The sequence below is a fragment of the Pipistrellus kuhlii genome, unplaced genomic scaffold (assembly GCF_014108245.1).
Source record: "Pipistrellus kuhlii isolate mPipKuh1 unplaced genomic scaffold, mPipKuh1.p scaffold_m20_p_43, whole genome shotgun sequence".
Classification (NCBI taxonomy): Eukaryota; Metazoa; Chordata; class Mammalia; order Chiroptera; family Vespertilionidae; genus Pipistrellus; species Pipistrellus kuhlii.
The window spans coordinates 587403-606369 of NW_023425544.1; the positions used below are offsets into that span (position 1 = coordinate 587403).

The 18967-nt window shown below is 50.6% G+C and overlaps 1 protein-coding gene across 3 annotated transcripts in view; it reads right to left on the bottom strand.

The window, feature by feature from the left end:
* Positions 1–17446, bottom strand: part of RGS3 (regulator of G protein signaling 3) — a 113409-nt gene extending 95963 nt beyond the window's left edge. Inside the window, exons 1-5 of one of the 3 annotated variants that reach the window (XM_036411934.2) lie at positions 17228–17421; positions 8374–8424; positions 2224–2282; positions 1170–1264; positions 58–126 (exon numbers count right to left, since the gene is read on the bottom strand). In XM_036411934.2, coding sequence (XP_036267827.1) covers positions 58–126; positions 1170–1264; positions 2224–2282; positions 8374–8424; positions 17228–17306 — 353 coding nt within the window. In that variant the 5' untranslated portion in view covers positions 17307–17421. Of the gene's footprint in view, positions 1–57; positions 127–1169; positions 1265–2223; positions 2283–8373; positions 8425–17227 lie in introns of all 3 variants that reach the window. The other 2 variants (XM_036411935.2, XM_036411938.2) reach the window with 2 other exon arrangements.
* Positions 17447–18967: the final 1521 nt, after the last annotated feature.

An 18967-nucleotide genomic window follows, 5' to 3' on the forward strand; every position in this document is an offset into this window, starting at 1 on the left:
GCTGCCACCCACAGGCCCCGAGCAGGCCCTCTCCTCCAGCTCAGCAGCGCCCCTCACCTGGAGTCGCCCGCCCTGTTCCACACTGCGACCAGGAGGCGCTTCGGTTCGTCTTCCTCTCGGACAGGACTGCAAAGCAAACCAGGCAGATGGTCAGAGGGTTTGCAGAGCTGAGCTCCAGACCAGACCCCATGGCGTCCAACACAACTGCAAAATTTGGAAATGACTTACACCTCCAACCCTGAGGAGCTGTTTGAAAAACCCAAGCACAGTAGTGTGGGAAGTGAGTACTGACATACATAGAAGAGTTTGCATTATGTTATTAAGGACAAAAGGGAGGTTCCCAGACAATATTATAGAACAATTCAATTTTTATAAACACACACACAGGGAGAGACAGGGAGAGACAGAGAGAGAGAGAGAGAGAGAGAGAGAGAGAGAGAGAGAGAGAGAGGGACCTCCTCCCCACAAATTCAAAGATCTGAAAAAGAAATAAATCAAGACATATCAGTGAGTAGTAGGGCTGGAAGGATTTTTCTCTCTTCTCCGTTTTGTTTATCTATAACTGCTACTTTTTCTATAATAAGCAAAACTACCTTGGGAGGTTTGAAAAACAACAAACACATTGTTAATCTGCACTAGCAGAAAAATCCAAAATGCTCATGACCTTCCCATCGAGTTTAGGCATCGAGGAAAGAAATACTAACAAACAACACTCAGTGTTCCTGTCTCATCCACACCTCCGCTTTCTCGGGTTGGCACTATTATTGGCCCCGTTTTACAAATAAGGAAGCCAGGGCTCGAAGAGGTTAGCAAGTTTTAAAACGAGGGGGGTGTAGGCAAAACATCCCTCAGCTTGGAAAATTCCTTCTGCCTCAGGAGAAAGCTTGGCGCGCGGCACAGTGGGAAGTCGCCTTCTCCTCAGGGGCTGCCAGTCTCAGGCTGGGCATTTGAATGATGAGAACCAGCCAAGTGAGACCTTATCACCGAGGACCTCACGGCCGGGCCAGATGCCAGGGATGCAAGGACACGGTGAATGAGAAAACAAAGACATCCTTTCGAAGTCACTGTTTTTCTGCTGAGATCTAGTTCTAGATTTGGCAGACAGAGCTGTTTCCAGATAAACACTCCTTCCCGCTCCTGACGGGGGCCCAGCCGCCCCGCATTCTTACAAGAAGAAGTGCTCGTGGAAGGCTGGGTCTCTGCAGTCTGGAACTGTCTGTGTCTTCTGACAGCACAGCCCGGGGTCTTCGGGGATCAGAGAAATCTTACATTGGAGAAAAGGAAGCATTAGGTGATTGCTTGTGGCTAAACCGTCACCTAGGCCCAGAGGCCGACTCTGCACATCTGCAGTGGAAGGCTCCCCAGCCTCTGAAGGGGACACGGTGGCATCCTCAGCCAGATGCTGGGAAAGAGCGAGGGGCCCCAGGCCAGAGGTGGACTCAGACACCTCTGATTCCCCCTAGTGGGGGGTAGCAAGAAGGCAGCCAGAGGCCCAGCCAGAGATGGGGTACAGCTTGACCATGTCTGCTCTTTCTCAAGCAGAGAGGTGGCCCCCAAAACACAGGCTTCCTCTCTTCTAAGTTCCCCTTCACAAGAGGCTCCTGGTTTCCCTGCCAAGCCCCCCACTCCATGCTCTCACCCTAATGCGTTCACCAGCTGCCTCAGGCTCCCACCCTGCTCCTGACCGAGTCCTTGCCCACAGGGACCTCTGACCAGCGTGGCACTAAGGTTGCCACCCTCTGGGAGGCATCTGGCTTTTGGTTCTGGTTACAAGTTCCCCACCCCATGGGGCCTCTGTCTCCTTGCAAGAGCCCCACTTGGATGGACCTTCCAGCTCTCGGAGACTCTCCCTCCATTCCACCACCCAGATCTGGCCATCCTGCCTCCCTCTGGTTTGGAGAGGGGGAGGGGGAGGGCTTGAGATCATCTGTGGATTTCTGCCCTCCACGTGCTCACTGTGCTCACTGAGTGGATGACCAAGCTCACCCGGAAGATTCTCACTCTTGCAGGACCCTAGGGACCAAGCCAGGCTAAGGGGAGGGGTCTATCCTAGCTCAGGGCTTCGCCCTGGAACAAAATAAATGCCTACTGACTGAATGAGGCGGCAGTCACTGCTTCCTCAAATGGCCCCAGGCCCACAGATGCGGGGCCTTGAGACTCAGTCCATAGCATGGCTCTTCCCCACCCCCAGCCCCATCCACACCCACCCTGACCTCCACTTACCTTCACGTAAGGATCACAGGTGCCAGGCTCTCTGCTCATCAGACCTTTGCCTTCCATGACTAAACAGAGAAGTAAAATGTTGGAGTGTGTGAGTGGGAAAGATTACTACCAGGCCCTTTTTTAAAAAAAAAGTTTTTTATTTTAAATAAATCTTTATTGTTCATATTATTACAAATGTTCCTCACTTTTCCCCCCCCCCTTCATTGCACCAGGCCCTTAAGGCACATAACCACCATTGGACATTAGCCCCTCTCTGGTCTGGTCCACTCCCACCATCTCGCACCCTCAGGTAGCACCCTCAGCGAGGCAGCATAGGGTGCATTCAACCTCCTGATTCTGACAGCTGGAAGGGAACAAAATTTATTGAGTCCAACCCTCATTGAAAGGGGAAGATGAGGCTGGGGGGAGGGAGGGAAAAGACAGTAAGAAACTTGTTCAAAATCACAGAGCAGTGGGGTGACAGAGCCATGTTCCTTAATTCCTAGGCCAGTGGTTCCTTCCACCACACAAGACTGCGTCCTGGGAAGGGAGGGGCTACGCTGGAGAACGCACAGTGCTCCATAGTCTGTGCCGTGGCTGACGGACGGTATAGCACAACAGGCGAAGGTCTGGGTCCAGAGGTCAACAGGCCTGAGGATGGACCCCAAGCCCTGCCACTGACTAGCCACGTCAGCCCAAGCAAGTAGCTTCCTCTCTCTAGGAATGAATTTGCCATATTTTAAAAATGGGTGTGTGATCATACTACTCACTGGACTGGGTAGTGGTGCTGATTAAATGAATTAATGTGTCAAAAGTGGTTAAGAGAATACCTGGCAAGTAAAAAAAAAAAAAAACTGCTCAACAAATGTTTGTTGAAGAAAAGAATAATAAGTAAAGGCAAGGGATGCGTGAGGGTGGGGTTCAGGGCTGGTTATGAAAGCAAGCACGGCCTGTTGGCCTGAGGTCTGCAGAGATCTGACAGCGGACCTGACAGAAGCTGAGTCTCTTTTCTATTTTCTTCTGTGTTCGGTTTTGATGGAACCCTGGGCTTTGGCTCAGATAAGCTCCCTAGGCCTGAGCCTGAGGCCTGAGGCCTGGGAAACCAGCGGAGAGAGGGCAACGAGCTGGACGGGATGAAGGCCTTTGGCTGGGGGGAAGCCAAAGCAAACTGTGCAGGACAAACGAAGCGCCGGAGGCCAACACGCATTCTGCAAAAACTGTTTGCACAGCTGGAGCCAGGCTCTGGCGGGCAAAGGGCCCCCCTCGGCTGGTCCTTGGGAACTTCACCTAGGGCCCCCCCCAAGGCCAAGACCCCAGGATTCCAGGCGCCTGCTGGTTTATGCTTCCTGGTATCCTAGTTACTATTCCTGCATGCATCCTTCCCCTCAAGGGTGTGGTCCCTGAGGCCAGGATCCCGGCACGCTGAGCTCTGGGTCATTCTGGCACTCAGGGGATGCACTCCCAGAGCCGAGGAGAAGACCACGGTAACACAGGGCAGTCAGGGCTGTGAGGAGGACACAGGGGAGGAAGCAACAAACAGCCCAGGAGGTGATTCCTCCCCAAGTCTCCAGGATGGTGAAGGCAGGCATAGGTCTTACAAAATCAGAGGAAGAGGGAGTCATTTTTTTTTAATCCAATTTATTGGGGTGACATTGGTTAATTTAGGTTTCAGGGAGACAATTCTATAGAGAGTGATTTTTCTAAAGAAGTTCAAAAAAGAAGGCAGGCTATTCCAGACACAAGGAACAGACACAAGGCATTATGCTTTCTAATGCTTTCTGTGCCTTTGCCATTAGAAAGCATGATGCCTTCAAGGGAATGACACGTCACTGCACAGAAAAGGGGATGGAGGGTGGCTTTAGCAGCAGGAGCCTGGGAAGCTAGGGAGAGAGGCAGGGCCTGCTGGGCCAGACAGAAGAGCCCAAGTAAAGGGGATAATAACAGGAGCTTGATTACTATTTGTGTGCTGGGCAGAAGGATGAACAAAGAGATACATGGACAGGAAATGTGTGAAACCCTCGGGGTGGTACATAAGACCTTCATCACGTGGCCCTGGCTGGCTCACTCCCTCTACCCGTTCCTGTTCCAGCCCCAGTTACATCAGACAGTCCTTCAAATGCACGGTCTTCTCGCTGATCTCCTTGCACTTGCTGCTCCCCCTGCGTCATATTGAATGCCCGGCCTGCCTGCTCCCTTCTGCCTGGCTTAGACCTGTTCTTCCTTCAGGATACAGTGTGGCCATCACCCCCATTGTCAGGTCTTCCCGGCCATCCTATTAGCACCGCCTCCCCAGGAATCGGTGCTTCCCTTTGGTGTCCCGCCCCTAGCACAGAGCCACTGCTCAGTGGTTGTTTTTGGAATTCCTGGTTTTCTATCTGATTTAGCAAACACTAAAATACAGCTTACAGCCCTTGGCTCAATAGATAGAGAGTAGGCCTGCAGACTGAAGGGTCCCAGGTTCAATTCCAGCCAAGGGCACATGCCTGGGTTGTGAGCTCGATCCCCAGGAGGGGGCATGCAGAAGGAAGCTGATCAATGATTCTCTCTTATCATGGATGTTTCTCTCTCTCTCCCCTTCTCTGAAATCTCCTTCCTCTCTGAAATCAATAAAGAAATATATATTTTAAAAAAATAAAATACAGCTTACATACTGGGCACTGTCCCAAGTGAATCCTCACAACAGCCGATGAGATAGGTACTATTGTTGCTGCCATTTGACACATGAGAAGACTGAGCTTGCTTAAGGTCACTCAGCAGAGAGGGAGGCTGGGAAGGCCCCTCTGTGGCCCTGCTCCCCTGGGGTCGAGGTGTTGGGAGCGAGCAGAGTTGAGGCAAGCAACTCAGTCTTAAGGAAATAGAATTAAGTTCCTTCTAGCAGAAGTTATTCGGTGCCCTGAGGGCTTGGCCAGAAGATAAGATTAACCTGGGGCTTAGCATCTCCTGTCTTCCTGCCTCTTCCCCTTCCTGACCCTCCCCCCCTAGATAGCCCAGCCTTGGAATGTAGCACCTTGGAATGTTAACATCTTTGCAACTTCCCCTTCCTGACCCTCCCCCATGGACACTGCCAGGGACCCCTCTGATGGGCGGCCCTGCCCCCCTTTGTCTCTGCTGTATAAATACAGCCATTTCAGAGAATCAAACCGAGGCTTGATCAGAACCTTGTCTTGCCTCCATTCTTTCGCGTTCCTTGTTTGATTCTTTCTCTTAGGTGGTTCCTGCGTGCCTCCCGTTGTTGTCCCGCGGGTCGGGACAAAATGGCGCCCAACTCGGGGTACTTCTGAGAATCTCTAGCGAGAACGTCTACCGGAGAAGCCCTGGCCAGGCACCCCCAGAGTCGCCGCGAGGACCCGCGAGTGAAGACTCAGCACTGGATCACCACGGTCCGCCCGCCGTGAGACAGATCGGAGTAAAGGTAGGTAGATGACTTTTCAAACAAGATTTCAGAACATTTCACCCCTTTTTTTTGCTCGATTGTTATTATTGGTTCTCTCGGTTGGTTTCTTCCTGCCCACTAATAAGCACTCACTTGCCGATCTGGGGAAGAGTGAAAGGTACCCATTTCCGGCTGTGAGAACTCCGATTCACTTGAACTAGTACCGTCTCCCGGTTTTCTTGCCGAGAATCCTCTCCAATTAGATCTACTCTTAAAACCTTGAGCTTGCTTTGAACAAAAGGTCGTTCACCTTTCAGACTCAACCACGGGAGACCTGCGCGCCTGAGGAGGGCAAACGGGGTCTCCCTGTCTGTGAGGATCCGTGTAGGCGGATTATACCTACCGACCGTTTCACGCAAGCAAGGGAGTAAAGGGTAGAGTCGAAAAGAGAGTAATTCCGCCTGAATTCCTGGGTTGATGAGAAAATTCAAGCTGACCTGGCACGGGGTTTATACGTCCCGGAGGCTTACGTGGAGAAGGAATCTCTTTGAGAGCCATCCAATCGACCAATAATGGGGAATGCTTTAAGTTGTCATGAAATGTTCCTTGACGGTGTCAAGATTTCCCTCAGAACGCGAGGAGTAAGGGTTAAGAAAAAAGAATCTTAGAAAAAGGGCTCAGGGAGTCCAGTCCCCTCAGACACGAGGAATTAAGGCTAGAGAAAAAAAGAATCTTAGAAATGAAAGTGCTCTTTAGAGTAAATGTTGAAGTCTATATGTTTATGTGATCACAAAATAATGTTTTTTGTTGAAATTAGAATCTTAGTATATGTATGGAATTTAAAATCTGTAATAAGTGGAACTCCACTGCTGAAACTACCGCCTTGTTTAAAAATTATAAGAAAACTCACAGGGAAATGCAAATCTTGACCAAATTGGGTATTAATTATTATTTCAGAAAGCCAAAAAGGAAGAAAAAAATTGAGATCTGTCTATCTTTTAAGCATGAAAAGAAATTCAGCCAGATCTGTTGCTGATGCTTCCCCTGAAGTAAGCAGAATATGGGGGAAGGGAGAGACATGAGGCGATCCAATATAGAAGCCTGCTCTCCTAGTATATTAAATTAAAAATTTCCTTTCTCGCCATAAAAAAGTTTTAAAAATTTAGAAATACGTCTGGGATATCTGTACATGTGTAAAGAGAAAGCTAGTATAAGACTAAATGTGCGCACGTCCGATTTTGGATATTAGATAAGTCTTGAACTGGCCTTAACTCTTTACAAGAGCTACAGAAATGAAAAACCCAGAACTGATTCTTTTTCCTGAGAAAAACAGTGAAAAAATCTTCTTGAAAGAAATTCAAGCTAATTCCAGCAACAATATTCGCATTTCCATAATAAGAAATAGTTTTCAAAATGCTAGTGAACCTTTTTTAAAAAGTTAATTTTTAAGGCCTTCAAGAAAATAAGTAAATTAGTCTCTGTCATAGAATTTATATTAATCCTATCCTTTGGCCCCTGGGCTTTTCGGAGGTTAACAGATTTTGTAAAACAACACATTGACAGCATCTTGGCCAAACCCATCCAGATACATTACCACCGTTTAGCCGTAGCTGATCATGAGCAAGATTTTGAACTTTACCATTGCTCCCTCCCTGCGGGGACAGCATGATGACCAGAGGAATGCTTACCTACTCCTCACTGGGAGAAAGGTATGGGTACCGATATGGGTGCAGAGCAAAGCATTGCAAGGGAAGGTCCAAAGAGGTTGGTATCAATACAAATCCAATCGGCTCTGCCTCTCCTCCCCAAAAGATACCAAGAGCCGCTAACACTGGTGGGCCTGGGAAGCCCACGGGAGGAACCAGGTCACTACTCCCCCAATCGGTTAAGGCCCACCTTCAATTAAGACAAAGGGAGGAGAGCAAAGCATTGCAAGGGAAGGTCCAAAGAGGTTGGTATCAATACAAATCCAATCGGCTCTGCCTCTCCTCCCCAAAAGATACCAAGAGCCGCTAACACTGGTGGGCCTGGGAAGCCCACGGGAGGAACCAGGTCACTACTCCCCCAATCGGTTAAGGCCCACCTTCAATTAAGACAAAGGGAGGAGATGTTGGGAGCGAGCAGAGTTGAGGCAAGCAACTCAGTCTTAAGGAAATAGAATTAAGTTCCTTCTAGAATTAAGTTCCTTCTAGCAGAAGTTATGAGGTGCCCTGAGGGCTTGGCCAGAAGATAAGATTAACCTGGGGCTTAGCATCTCCTGTCTTCCTGCCTCTTCCCCTTCCTGACCCTCCCCCCCTAGATAGCCCAGCCTTGGAATGTAGCACCTTGGAATGTTAACATCTTTGCAACTTCCCCTTCCTGACCCTCCCCCATGGACACTGCCAGGGACCCCTCTGATGGGTGGCCCTGCCCCCCTTTGTCTCTGCTGTATAAATACAGCCATTTCAGAGAATCAAACCGAGGCTTGATCAGAACCTTGTCTTGCCTCCATTCTTTCGCGTTCCTTGTTTGATTCTTTCTCTTAGGTGGTTCCTGCGTGCCCCCCGTTGTTGTCCCGCGGGTCGGGACATCGAGGGGATGTTGAGCAGCTCCCGCCTGCCAGGGCGCAAGCCCACTGTGTGAACTCCATCACATCCAGGGCAGGACCGGGGGAGGGTGTCTAGAACGAGTCCTTTTTTTTCCAATGGACACATGGAAGGACACTATACAAAGGTGAGAAAAGATGCCTTGGCCCATAGGAACACCTCCTCCAGGCAGGAGGCCGAGAGGCACAGGACCTGGCATGTAACCATACTCACTGTGGAGCAGCAGAACCCGGTCCTGGGCATCGATCGACAGCTTCAGCTGACCTGAGGGTATAACAACAGAAACAACTTCACCTCGTTTCATTGGGTGAAAAGTGGGGTCACAGTGACGGGAACAGTTTTTGGTTCATGTGAAATGACTCAAAACCCCACACAGTCTCTGGGTCGTCAGGGCACTCCGGACCCCCTAGAACAGCCTCTTCACCCACATCAGAGCCCCGCCTGCAATACCTCCAGCTGTGGTTCTCCGGCCTCGACTCCACACCGCTCTAGGGATAGGGAGCTCATTGCTTCAGAAGGTAGCCCAAAACAAATATCAGGTTACTCTCACAGACACCCAGCGGCCCTCCAGCATGGACAGAGGACCACGCTCTTCTTCCTCAAAGACATGTTGAAAGATATTCTCTTAGTGTAATAAACCCTCCTGGGAGCCTCAAGAAGCTGCTGAACTCAGCCCACCATTGTGGAGGCAACGAGGGCAGGCAGGACCTCCCAGCCTGCAGCCACCCCGCACGTCCACCTGACAGCCCTGGCATCTGCTCCATCCAGGACAAGGCTGGCTAACAGTCGCCTACTTCTGCTCGACCCCTTTCAGCGACGAGGAGCTCACTTCCTGAAGCGGGAACCCTTTTGATTTTAAGATAGCTCTGCTTGTCCATCTTTGTTGAGCCAAAAGTGGCTTCTCGGTAATTTTCACTGACTGAACCTCATTCTGCAGCCTGGGATCGCTCCTCTAGACCAAAGGCTAATGTCCTTCCACCGTTCCTCATGGCAGTGTGAGCCATCCCTCACCATCCACTGCCCGTCCCTGAACCTGCCCCCAGGGGACTGGGATGGTGACTGGGCTCGAACTTCATTGCTGGTTGGAGGAAGGCAGCTTCATGCCTCATCACTCTGCAGTCACCCACCAACCACTGTGGCCTGGCCACCACCTGCTCCTCCGTCTTCAAGGTGTTCAAGCTACAAGCCCAGCAATCCCCGCTCCAGTGATGTGGGTTCCTATCTCCTCCCATCAGCAATCCCTGCTGCTCTCCTGCCCAGGACACTGATCTCAGAAGCCCGAGAGGCCTGTTCTAGTTCCCGCACTAACGAATCTCCTCTCTCAGAGCCTCTTTCAGAGCCTCCGTGTCCAGGGCAGCGAGGTGGAGCTAATTAATGACAGGGTTATCGCACGCTCTGAGCTGTGTGGGGATCAGATAACACTGGAGGGTGAGGAGGTCCCGGGATGAAAGGCGCCACAAGAATCCAGGGTATTATTAGCTCAAGGGTTGAGCAATGACCACTTTGGGACTCCTGAACGCTGGGAAACTCCTACAAAAACTGTGCGATCTGGTGTGGGATGGAGAGGGAGGTTGGAAACAGACCAACAGGCCAAGCAATCACCGGTTGGATCTCATCAACCCAAAGGCATCTATGTTTAGCACAAAACATTTTTTCTGAAACTGTCACCAGTGCAAAGCCAGCTCTGGCCCCAACATGTTTGCCTTTCGAAAGGCACGAGAACCACTGTGCTGATCACTCCTATCACCTACTACCACCGGCCTTCCCCAGAAACCAGCATCGAGGACTCTCCCCACACAAGTGGTCACTGATTCCATACAACAGACACCTGCAGGAGTCCTGAGGGAGTGGAGGCAGATCTGAACAGCCCAGTGCCTGCCCTCTGGGAGTTCACAACCCGGGGCTAGGTCAGAGGCCTAGGCAAGGCCAAGGGTGGGACTGAAGAGGAGGCAGGCCTGGGGTGAATCTGACTCAGAAGTCAGGTGAGTGTGCATCTCTCCATGCAGCTCCCCTCAGGGCCTGACAAGCAGGTCTCTTCAGGAAGTCTCTACACCCTGTGACAGCAGAAAAACCAAACCCAACACAGGAGGCTCCAAGCCCCAGGACAGGGCACACCCTACTTAGCCCATCCCAGCTGCATAGATAAGGGCAAGATGAAGAATGAAGCACTTCCCTCCTCCTTGCCTGGCCCCTCTGTCTTCCCCACAACAGCCAATTCCATCAAACATCTGAGGCTCCTGCCCTGGCTGGGTGGCTCAGTTGGTTGGAGCCTCGTCCCATACACCAAAAGGATGCAAGTTCGATTCCTGGACAGAACACATACCTAGGTTGTGGTTCAATCTCCAGTCAGGGCATGCATAGGAGGCAACTAATCAATGTTTCTCACCTCTGTCTCTCTCTCTCTCTCTCTCTCTCTCTCTCCCAAATCAATGAAAATATATCCTTGGGTGAGGCGGGGGGTGGAAATCTCTGAGGCTCCTGAACTTCTCATTTGGCATGCCCAGCAAAGGAAGGCTACTTGCCCTGGGCCTGGGCCCAGAGTGACCAGGGTGGGCCAAGCCAGAAAGTGAAGACTAGAACTCTGTGCCAACTCCAGCACTGTTTCCTGTGGACTGTGCATGCCATCTAGAACACTCTCAGCCCCCTATGATGCACCACTGCATCTGCCAATGCAACTCAGGGGTTCAGGAGCAGAGAGAGCCATCAGGCACCAGACAATGTGCCACAGCTTTGCTCAAGAAGCCAAGAGAAGGCCGAAGAGAGGGCAGGCTCCAAGGAATGTACCCAAGTCTAGAAAAATAAATCACTAGGAGAAGGGACCTTCAGCTGCTCCAGGTACCAGCTAGTCAAGCCCTTCACAAGTTCCCACTTTCTCCCCAGGCTTGGGACTCAAGGAACAGGAGTTGGAGATCAGGGCCTGCCCAGAGGTGGGGTCCTTCTGAGCCCCCACTTTTGGACTGGAACCATAACGGCTTGCTCCTCAGGAACAGAATTAGCCAAGATGAGATATAGTTTCTCAAAGGATCGCAGCTCAACTTCAAACAGTCTCCATCCCTAACATTCAACTAAGATTATTCCAGATTGCTAGCGACCTCAAGCACCTGAGAGAAGAAAAGAAAGACCTTTTTGAAGGAAGATAATCATCTCAGGTCTACATTTAAGAAGAAAAAGAAAAGCTCCGTAATAGACACAGCACACCGAAACACAGAGAAACAGAAAGACCGGGAGAAACAGGATGGAAAAAGATGCCAAGCATTTATGAGACAAAAGAAGGCTGGGTGGCTATGTTCATGTCAGTAAAAGTAAAAGTTATCTCCACGAGAAATAAAAAAGTTCACAACAATAAAAGACTTCATAATAATAAAAGGCTTCGTTATAATAAAAGCCTCAATTCACCAGAAAGATAATAATTCTAAGTTTGTGTGCTCTTAATATTTCTTCAAAATATATCAAAGAAAAACTGACAGAACTATAATGAGAAATAGACAGACAATTATAGTAGGAATTTTAACATGTCTCTCTCGGTAACTGAGAGAACAAATGTGGGGGAGGGGGAGGCCGGAAAGAAAATAAAATATTTGAACAACATAATTATCAAACTTGACCTAAAGCTGACATCTACAAAGAGCCCTACATCCACCCACTGCAGATCTTTTCAAGTACATACGGAACATTCCTGAAAACTGACCATGTGCTGAGCCATCAAAAGACTGAAAGGTTGCAGAGCATGTTTTTTGAGCAAAATCTTGTATAAGATAATGAATAAAAAGATTACTAGAAAATCCCCAATTTTTGGAAATTAAGAAATATACTTCTAAATAACCCAAAGGTTCAAGAAAAAATGACTATGAAAATTGGAAAATATTTTGAACAGAATAAAAAGAAAAGAAAGCTACTTATCGCCCTAACTGGTTTGGATGCTCAGTGGATAGGGCATCGGCCTACAGACTGAAGGGTCCCAGGTTCGACTCCAGTCAAGGACATGTCCCTTGGTTGCGGGCACATCCTCAGTGGGAAGTGTTCAGGAGGCAGGTGATGCATGTTTCTCTCTCATCGATGTTTCTAACTCTCTATCCCTCCCCTTTCTCTCTGTAAAAAATCGATAAAATATATTTTAAAAAAGAAAGCTACATAGCATCAAACACGAGGCTTCTGGAAAAGGAACTTGTATCTAGAATATATAAAGAACTGTCAAAACCCCACAATTAGAAGGCAAATAGCCCAGTTTAAAAAATGGACAAAGGATCTAATCAAACTTTTCTCCAAAGAAGATATACAAATAGCCAATAAGTATATGAAAGCTGTTCAGTATCACTGATCGTCAGGGAAATGCAAATCAAAACCACAAGGAGATACCACTTTATACCCACAGGATTGCTAGAATCAAAGCCAGTTAATAGCAGGTGTTGGTGAGGTTGGAGAAATCAAAGACCTCAGACACTGCTGATGAGAATGTAAAATGGTGCATCCGCTTTGGAAATGAGTTTGGCAGTTCCTCAAACAGGTAAACCTAGAGTTACCATTTGACCCAGTCACCATTCTACACCTAACCTGTTTTCCCGAAAATAAGACAGTGTCTTATATTAATTTTTTTCTCCCAAAGTTGCGCTAGATCTTATTTTCAGAAGATGTCTTATCTTTCCATGCGCTAGGTCTTAGTTTCGGAGGTTGTCTTATTTTCAGGGAAACACCGTAGGTATGTACCCAAAAGAACTGAAAACATTTGTCCACACGAAATTGTGTACAGCTATAAAAAGAACATTATTCATAACAGCCAAAAGAAAGAAATAATCCAAATGTCCACCAACTAATGAATGAACAAACAAAATGTGGTCTACCTATACAATGGAATATTATTCAGACATAAAGACATGAATGAGAATTCCCTCTGTGGTCCGGATCTGCCTCGTGCTTCACCAGTGTTTGGACAGAACAGACCCACGGACGCCCTTTCCAGCTTCCGGCCACTCTCCTGCACCTTATGCTGTCACCACCTTCAAAACCACCTCCGAGGACCAGCCAACACACCGGTTTGTTTGTTTGCTTTTTCCCTGTACCTTAACTCCTTATTGCTGAACAAACATGAGCTCCCAAATTCGTCAGAATTATTCCACCAGGTGGAGGCTGCAGTCGCCTGCCTGGCCAGCCGGCCTCTGCGGGCTTCGCACACCTCCTCTCTCTGGGCTTCTATGTTGACCCAGAAGATGTGGCTCTCGAGGGCATGGGGTGGAGAAGAAGGGCGAAGGCGCTGAGCATCTCTTAACATTGCAAAACAAGCGCGGTGGCCGCATTCACTTCCAGGACACGCTGAAGCCTCCCCAGGATGAGCGGGCAAAACTCAGGCTGCCCTGGAGGCCGCCCTGGCCTTAGAGAGGAGCCCGAACCAGGCCCCTTTGGAGCTGCAGGCCCTGGTTCTACCCCATCCCTGTGACTTCCTGGGGAACCACTTCGGGGGGGGGGGGGGTTAGCAGGTGAAACTCATCAAGAAGATGGGCGACCACCTGACCACCATCACGGGCTGGTCGGCCCCCAGGCTGGACTGGGCGAGTCTCTCTTCCAAGGCTCCCCCTCCAGCACGACCAGGAGCCTCTGGAGCCCGAGGCCTCTGAGGGGCCCCTCTGCATCCCCTGGTGTCTGGCTTTTACCTGAGCCTCTTCCCGAAACTAATAGCCATTCTTTTAGCCACCCTGAAGCCTCTTCCATGCGCTGGACCAAATGAAACAAGAAAGCTTTTTGCAGCAAAAAGTGCTGCGAAACATGAGTGGATCTTAAAAATATTATGCTGAATGAAAGAAGGCAGTCACACACAAAAAAAAACTATATACAATCCTATTTATATGAAATGTCTGGAATTGGCTCATATGTCCAGACAGAAAGTAGATTAGTGATTGTTTAGGATTGTCCAAGAGGGGGAAACTGGAAATTAGGGGTAATAAACTGAAGGGTACAATGTTTCTTTTTGGAGTGTTAAAAATGTCCTAAACTTGACTGTGGTAATGGTTACACAACTCTACAAATATACCAAAACCCATTTAATTGTACGCTTTAAATGAGTTAATTGTATATAAGTTATATCTCAATAAAGCTATTGAGACTTTTAAGAGCATATTAGCAAATATACTAATAGCATTAAAAGATATAATCCTAGGTGTAAATCAGTTATTTTTTATGTTATTAAAAGATATAAAAGGATTATAGATATAAAAGGGGGAAAATAACTGTTTTACACCTAGAATGGCTTCTTCAAATTGCATTGTCTCATAAATAAAAACCCCTCTGGAGTAGATGGGTTCTAGCCCCAGTTTATACTCTCCACCCACCCGAAGCCAGGTCACCTCCTGAGAAGGCCGTGAAGGGCCAATTAACATTACCTGAACATGACCTTATTGGGGAGCAAGGGTTTATACTCCTGAGGGTGCACCCCAGTATATAAGCCACTTATACCACAGCCCTAGCCGGTCAAGGGCACATGCCCAGGTTACAGGCTTGATCCCCAGTAGGGGGTGTGCAGGAGGCAGCCAATCAATGATTCTCTCTCATCATGGATGTTTCTATCTCTCTTTTCCTCTCCCTCTCTGAAATCAATAATATATATTGTCCCCATGGTTCCAGAGAAACTGGAAATGTAGTTCCCTTTACATACTTTTGCTCAGGAAACTACCAGCGAGGTGGTACCTTCATCTGGTTCATTCAGGACAGAGCCAGGCTAGCTGGGCTACCTGCCAGGCTGGGTAAAGGCAGGGAACAGAGGAAATCTTAGCCGTGGTTTTCCCGTTAAGGGAGTCCATGTTGACGACTCACACTGACTCTGAATCCGTAGCTTCCACACTTGCCTGATCGCCAAAGTGCTTCTGTGGCTTTTTTACATTTTAGATCCTCGGGCTCCACCCCAGACTAGTGCACCGGGATCTCTGGGGGAGGATCCTAGGAATCTGTGTTATCTGAACAGGCTCCCCAGTTGATTCTGATAACTGGCCAGGTTAGTATCCACTGATCTGAATCTCCACTCGTGAGTAGTCAAGCCAAGATCATGAAGAAAGCCAGCCGCCTGGAAAAGGGGTGGCTTTTGTCATGGAAACAGAGTCATTGCGTCAGGAAACAGGGGAGAACTTCTCCAGTGTCACTCCGTGTCCCTGGAGAGATTGGAGAGGAGACTGCACACATGGTTCCCGCCTGCCCCCTGCACACTCAGACCAGTCACTCACAGTAGGAACCTTCCCTGTTACCCATCTGACCCAGCCCCGAGGCCATGGCTGGGCAGGGCACCCCTCCCTGCTGGGCTAGACCCTCCCCAGCTGCCTAGATCTGCTGGGAGATTCATTCCATAGAAGCACGGGGACGGCCAAAACAGGTTTGGCTCAGAGGATAGAGCGTCAGCCTGCGGACTGAAAGGTCCCAGGTTCGATTCTGGTCAAGGGCATGTACCTTGGTTGCGGGCATATCCCTAGTAGTGGGTGTGCAAGAGGCAGCTGGTCAATGATTCTCTATCATTGATGTTTCTAACTCTCTATCCTCTCTTCCTCTCTGTAAAAAATCAATAAAAATATATTTTTTTTTAAAAAAAAGAAGCATGGGGACGGATGCCAGTCAATTTTAGTTACAGCATACCAGTAAGAAAAAGAAATGGGCTGCAAAACTGTATTTACAATATGACCTCGATTTTGTTAAAATTAGACACAGCTTCCCCCATACACACAGAGAAAGAAGTCTGGGAGGATACACGTTAATCGCCAACACGTTAACAATGGCTTTTTTTCTGGGAGGTCAGGTTACAGGTGGTTCTTTCCACTAAGTTCTCAATCATGAATGCAACTTGCCATGTTCATACAGAAGAAAACACATAGTTTTACTTTTTTAATCAGGACACAGCCCTCGGATACTTTCCTGGCCCACCAACTCAGATCATCCTGGATGTTCATTAACCACATCCCAGTCAGGTTAATAGGATTTGCCTCCAAGAGTTGGAAGGACTAAATGAGATCATGCAGGTAAAGGACTTGGTACAAGGCATGACACATGATAAGTGCTCAACAGATGGTGGCTAGTTAGTTAACCTAGTTATCCTCCACCAGCTGGACCAGTGAGGTCCAGGGGGCCAAACCACAGGCCATTTCTAGGGCCAAGACACTGTGTTTCCATCACTTCTTCTGCTCCTGGAGGAAAAGGCAGGCTGAGAAGAGCCAAGTGTGCGGCCAGGTAGCTTGAGATCAGAGAGAAGGACTGGCTCCTTGGGTGCTCTGTCTTTGAATTCTGAGCCAAGTGCAGCCATGGTGCAGTAATTGCCCCAACCTTCATCCAGAAAAGTGTAGAAGGTCCCGGAAGGCCTGTGCTCAGGTACCAGCTCTGTCACTGGCTCACAGGGCAACCTCCCTCTTTCTGGATCTCAAGTCTTCACAGGGGAAACACAGCACCCTCTCCACCAGGAGCTGCAGAATCAGAGGAAACCAATGGAGAGCTGCATACCAGGACAGGGCTGCCATCTTTCCCACAGCTACCTGGAAGGCCAGGTTTGTCCAGTTACCCGGGAGACTGGGGAACAGCAGCCATCTGCTCCTGTCTTTTCACCCTCAGCCCCTAGGACAGCCCTATGCCCCTGTCCAAAGCCTGGTCACGCCTGAGGAGAGAAAGCTCGCGCCTCTGCTGTGGGTCAGACATCAGAGCACAGCCACACTGTAGTGTAGCTTCCCGGGGGAGCCCCCAGGAGCCGCTGGGCTGACCCCCCAGAAGACCCTGGAGATGTAGTAGCAAGGCCTTGATTAAACCCTGAGCTGCTTACGAATGGGAACTCAGGTGGCGACAACCTGGGCCTCTGAGAGATGAACTGGGGTCTGATTATTCCTGCCAAGTGAGGCAGAACCAAATGCACTTGGCACTGTGGCCGGGCAGCAGGTGGTGCCCAGCGGCTGCCCCGCCTGAGGCTGCGCCTGCGCCCCTCCTGGGCAACCTCAGGGGGAAGGGGCCGGAGAAGGTGCCCCCCGTGGAAGGATCGCCTGCTCCCAGCCTCACCTTTCACCACGAGCGCCCTTCCGGGGCGCCCCGCGGGGCGCCAGGTGCAGCCGGCACTTACCGAAGGTGGAGAGGTAGAAGGACCAGCCCGGCTGCGCGCGCCGGCTGCCCAGGGAGACGCGGTGCAGGGAGTGCTCCATGGCCGCGGCCGCAGGCCCGGCCGGACCGCCGGTAACCGGAGGCGTCTGTGTTGTCCGCGGTCACCGAGGCAGCGGGCTCCCCGCCCCCCGCGCAGCCGGTGTCTCGGAGGCGGGAGCCCGGGGCCCTGCGGGGCTGGACCCAGACGCGCGTTTGAACCGGCGGCGCGCCGCGCGCTGATTGGCCCGCGCGGTTTGAATGGGGCGCTTTCCACCTGACCGGGCAGGCCGGCCGGCCACGGGCTGCAATGGCACCGGCAGCCACGGCGGCCTGGACGGCGGTCCTCCGGGAAGGGAAGCCCGCAGGACGGGCGGCCACGCCAGGGCTCCCCGCTCCAGGACCTCTCCTAGGCTGCCCACCCGGCCACGCTCGGCCTGCTTGGCCAGTTCCCCCAGGCCAGCCATTAGCCAGGTTTGCTACATGCTTTTGAAGCTCCGACCTGTAATTGCCAGAACTGAGCACCCTCCCGGCCCCGGAGACTTTGGGAAAGTGCGTGCTCTCCACCCCTGGATGGACCCACCCGCCGGCTGGTAGCGCCATCCCAAACCCTGCCCTCTCCGTCTCCCTCTGAGCCTTCCCTGGAAGGAGCACAGGCTGGCACGGGGCCAGACCAGGGCTGCTTGCTCCAGCCAGCCTCACGGTCCCTTTGGTGCCCGGGGACAGGAGGACGGGCTCCCAGAATCTGAGGGGACAGAGATGCCCAGGACGCAGAGAAGGAGGCAGATGCTTTCCATGCCCAGGGCCTGCTGCGAGGAGGCAGAGCGGGAAGAAAGGTCAGCTTTGTCTGCAAACATTCATGGGGCGCCTCCTGGGAGCAGTTTCACACCAAGACATCTGCTCTGCAAAATCTAGACTATCGCTGCTGTGGGAGGGAAAGCCGCTAGTCTTATAAGTCTAAAAATGGGAAGGAAGTTGCCAAATGGATATCTGTGGCTCCCTGATGCATGCTCAAGGCAGGGTTGGGGGATGTAAGAGAGAAAGTGGGGGACGGGAGGGAGTTATATATAATTGAGTGCCAGGGCCCAGGGCCTAAGCTGGGCAATTGACATACATCGTCTAATTTAATCTTCGTGGTGACCCTAAAGAAGCATGAGCCCCCATTTACCAGGGACAAATCTGAACCTCAGGCAGAGGAGTGGATGGCTTGGCAGAGCTGAAATGTAAACCCAGGCCTGTCTGCCCCAAAGACCATCCTCCTTCTGTTGTTCCTTGGTGTCCATACCTGCCCCGTGGCCAACAGCAAGTGGAGGCAGCAGGCCTGCCTTCCTGATGCGGGTAAGGAAATTAGATGCCCTGGCGCCGGCTGGCCACCAGCAGGGAGCGGACACTGGAGAAGGAACCCCGAAATCGGCAAACTAGTGGCCAAGTGCCACAGCGTCACATAAAGAACAGCAGGTTGTCTGAATCCTGGCACTGAGTGAGCCGTGCTCTGATCTTCCCCCAAGCCTCCCCTCTGAGCACTGTCCTGTCCTCAGCAAGGGCAAGCCAGTCCCCCCCTGGCCGAAACCCAGTGGCAGGTAGACTTACCTGCTCCCTGGACTTGACTGTGCCTGATCTTACTCAGTGCCAGGACTCAGACAACCTGACTGTGCCTGATCTTACTCAGTGCCAGGACTCAGACAACCTGACTGTGCCTGATCTTACTCCTGGCTGGAAAGCGTGA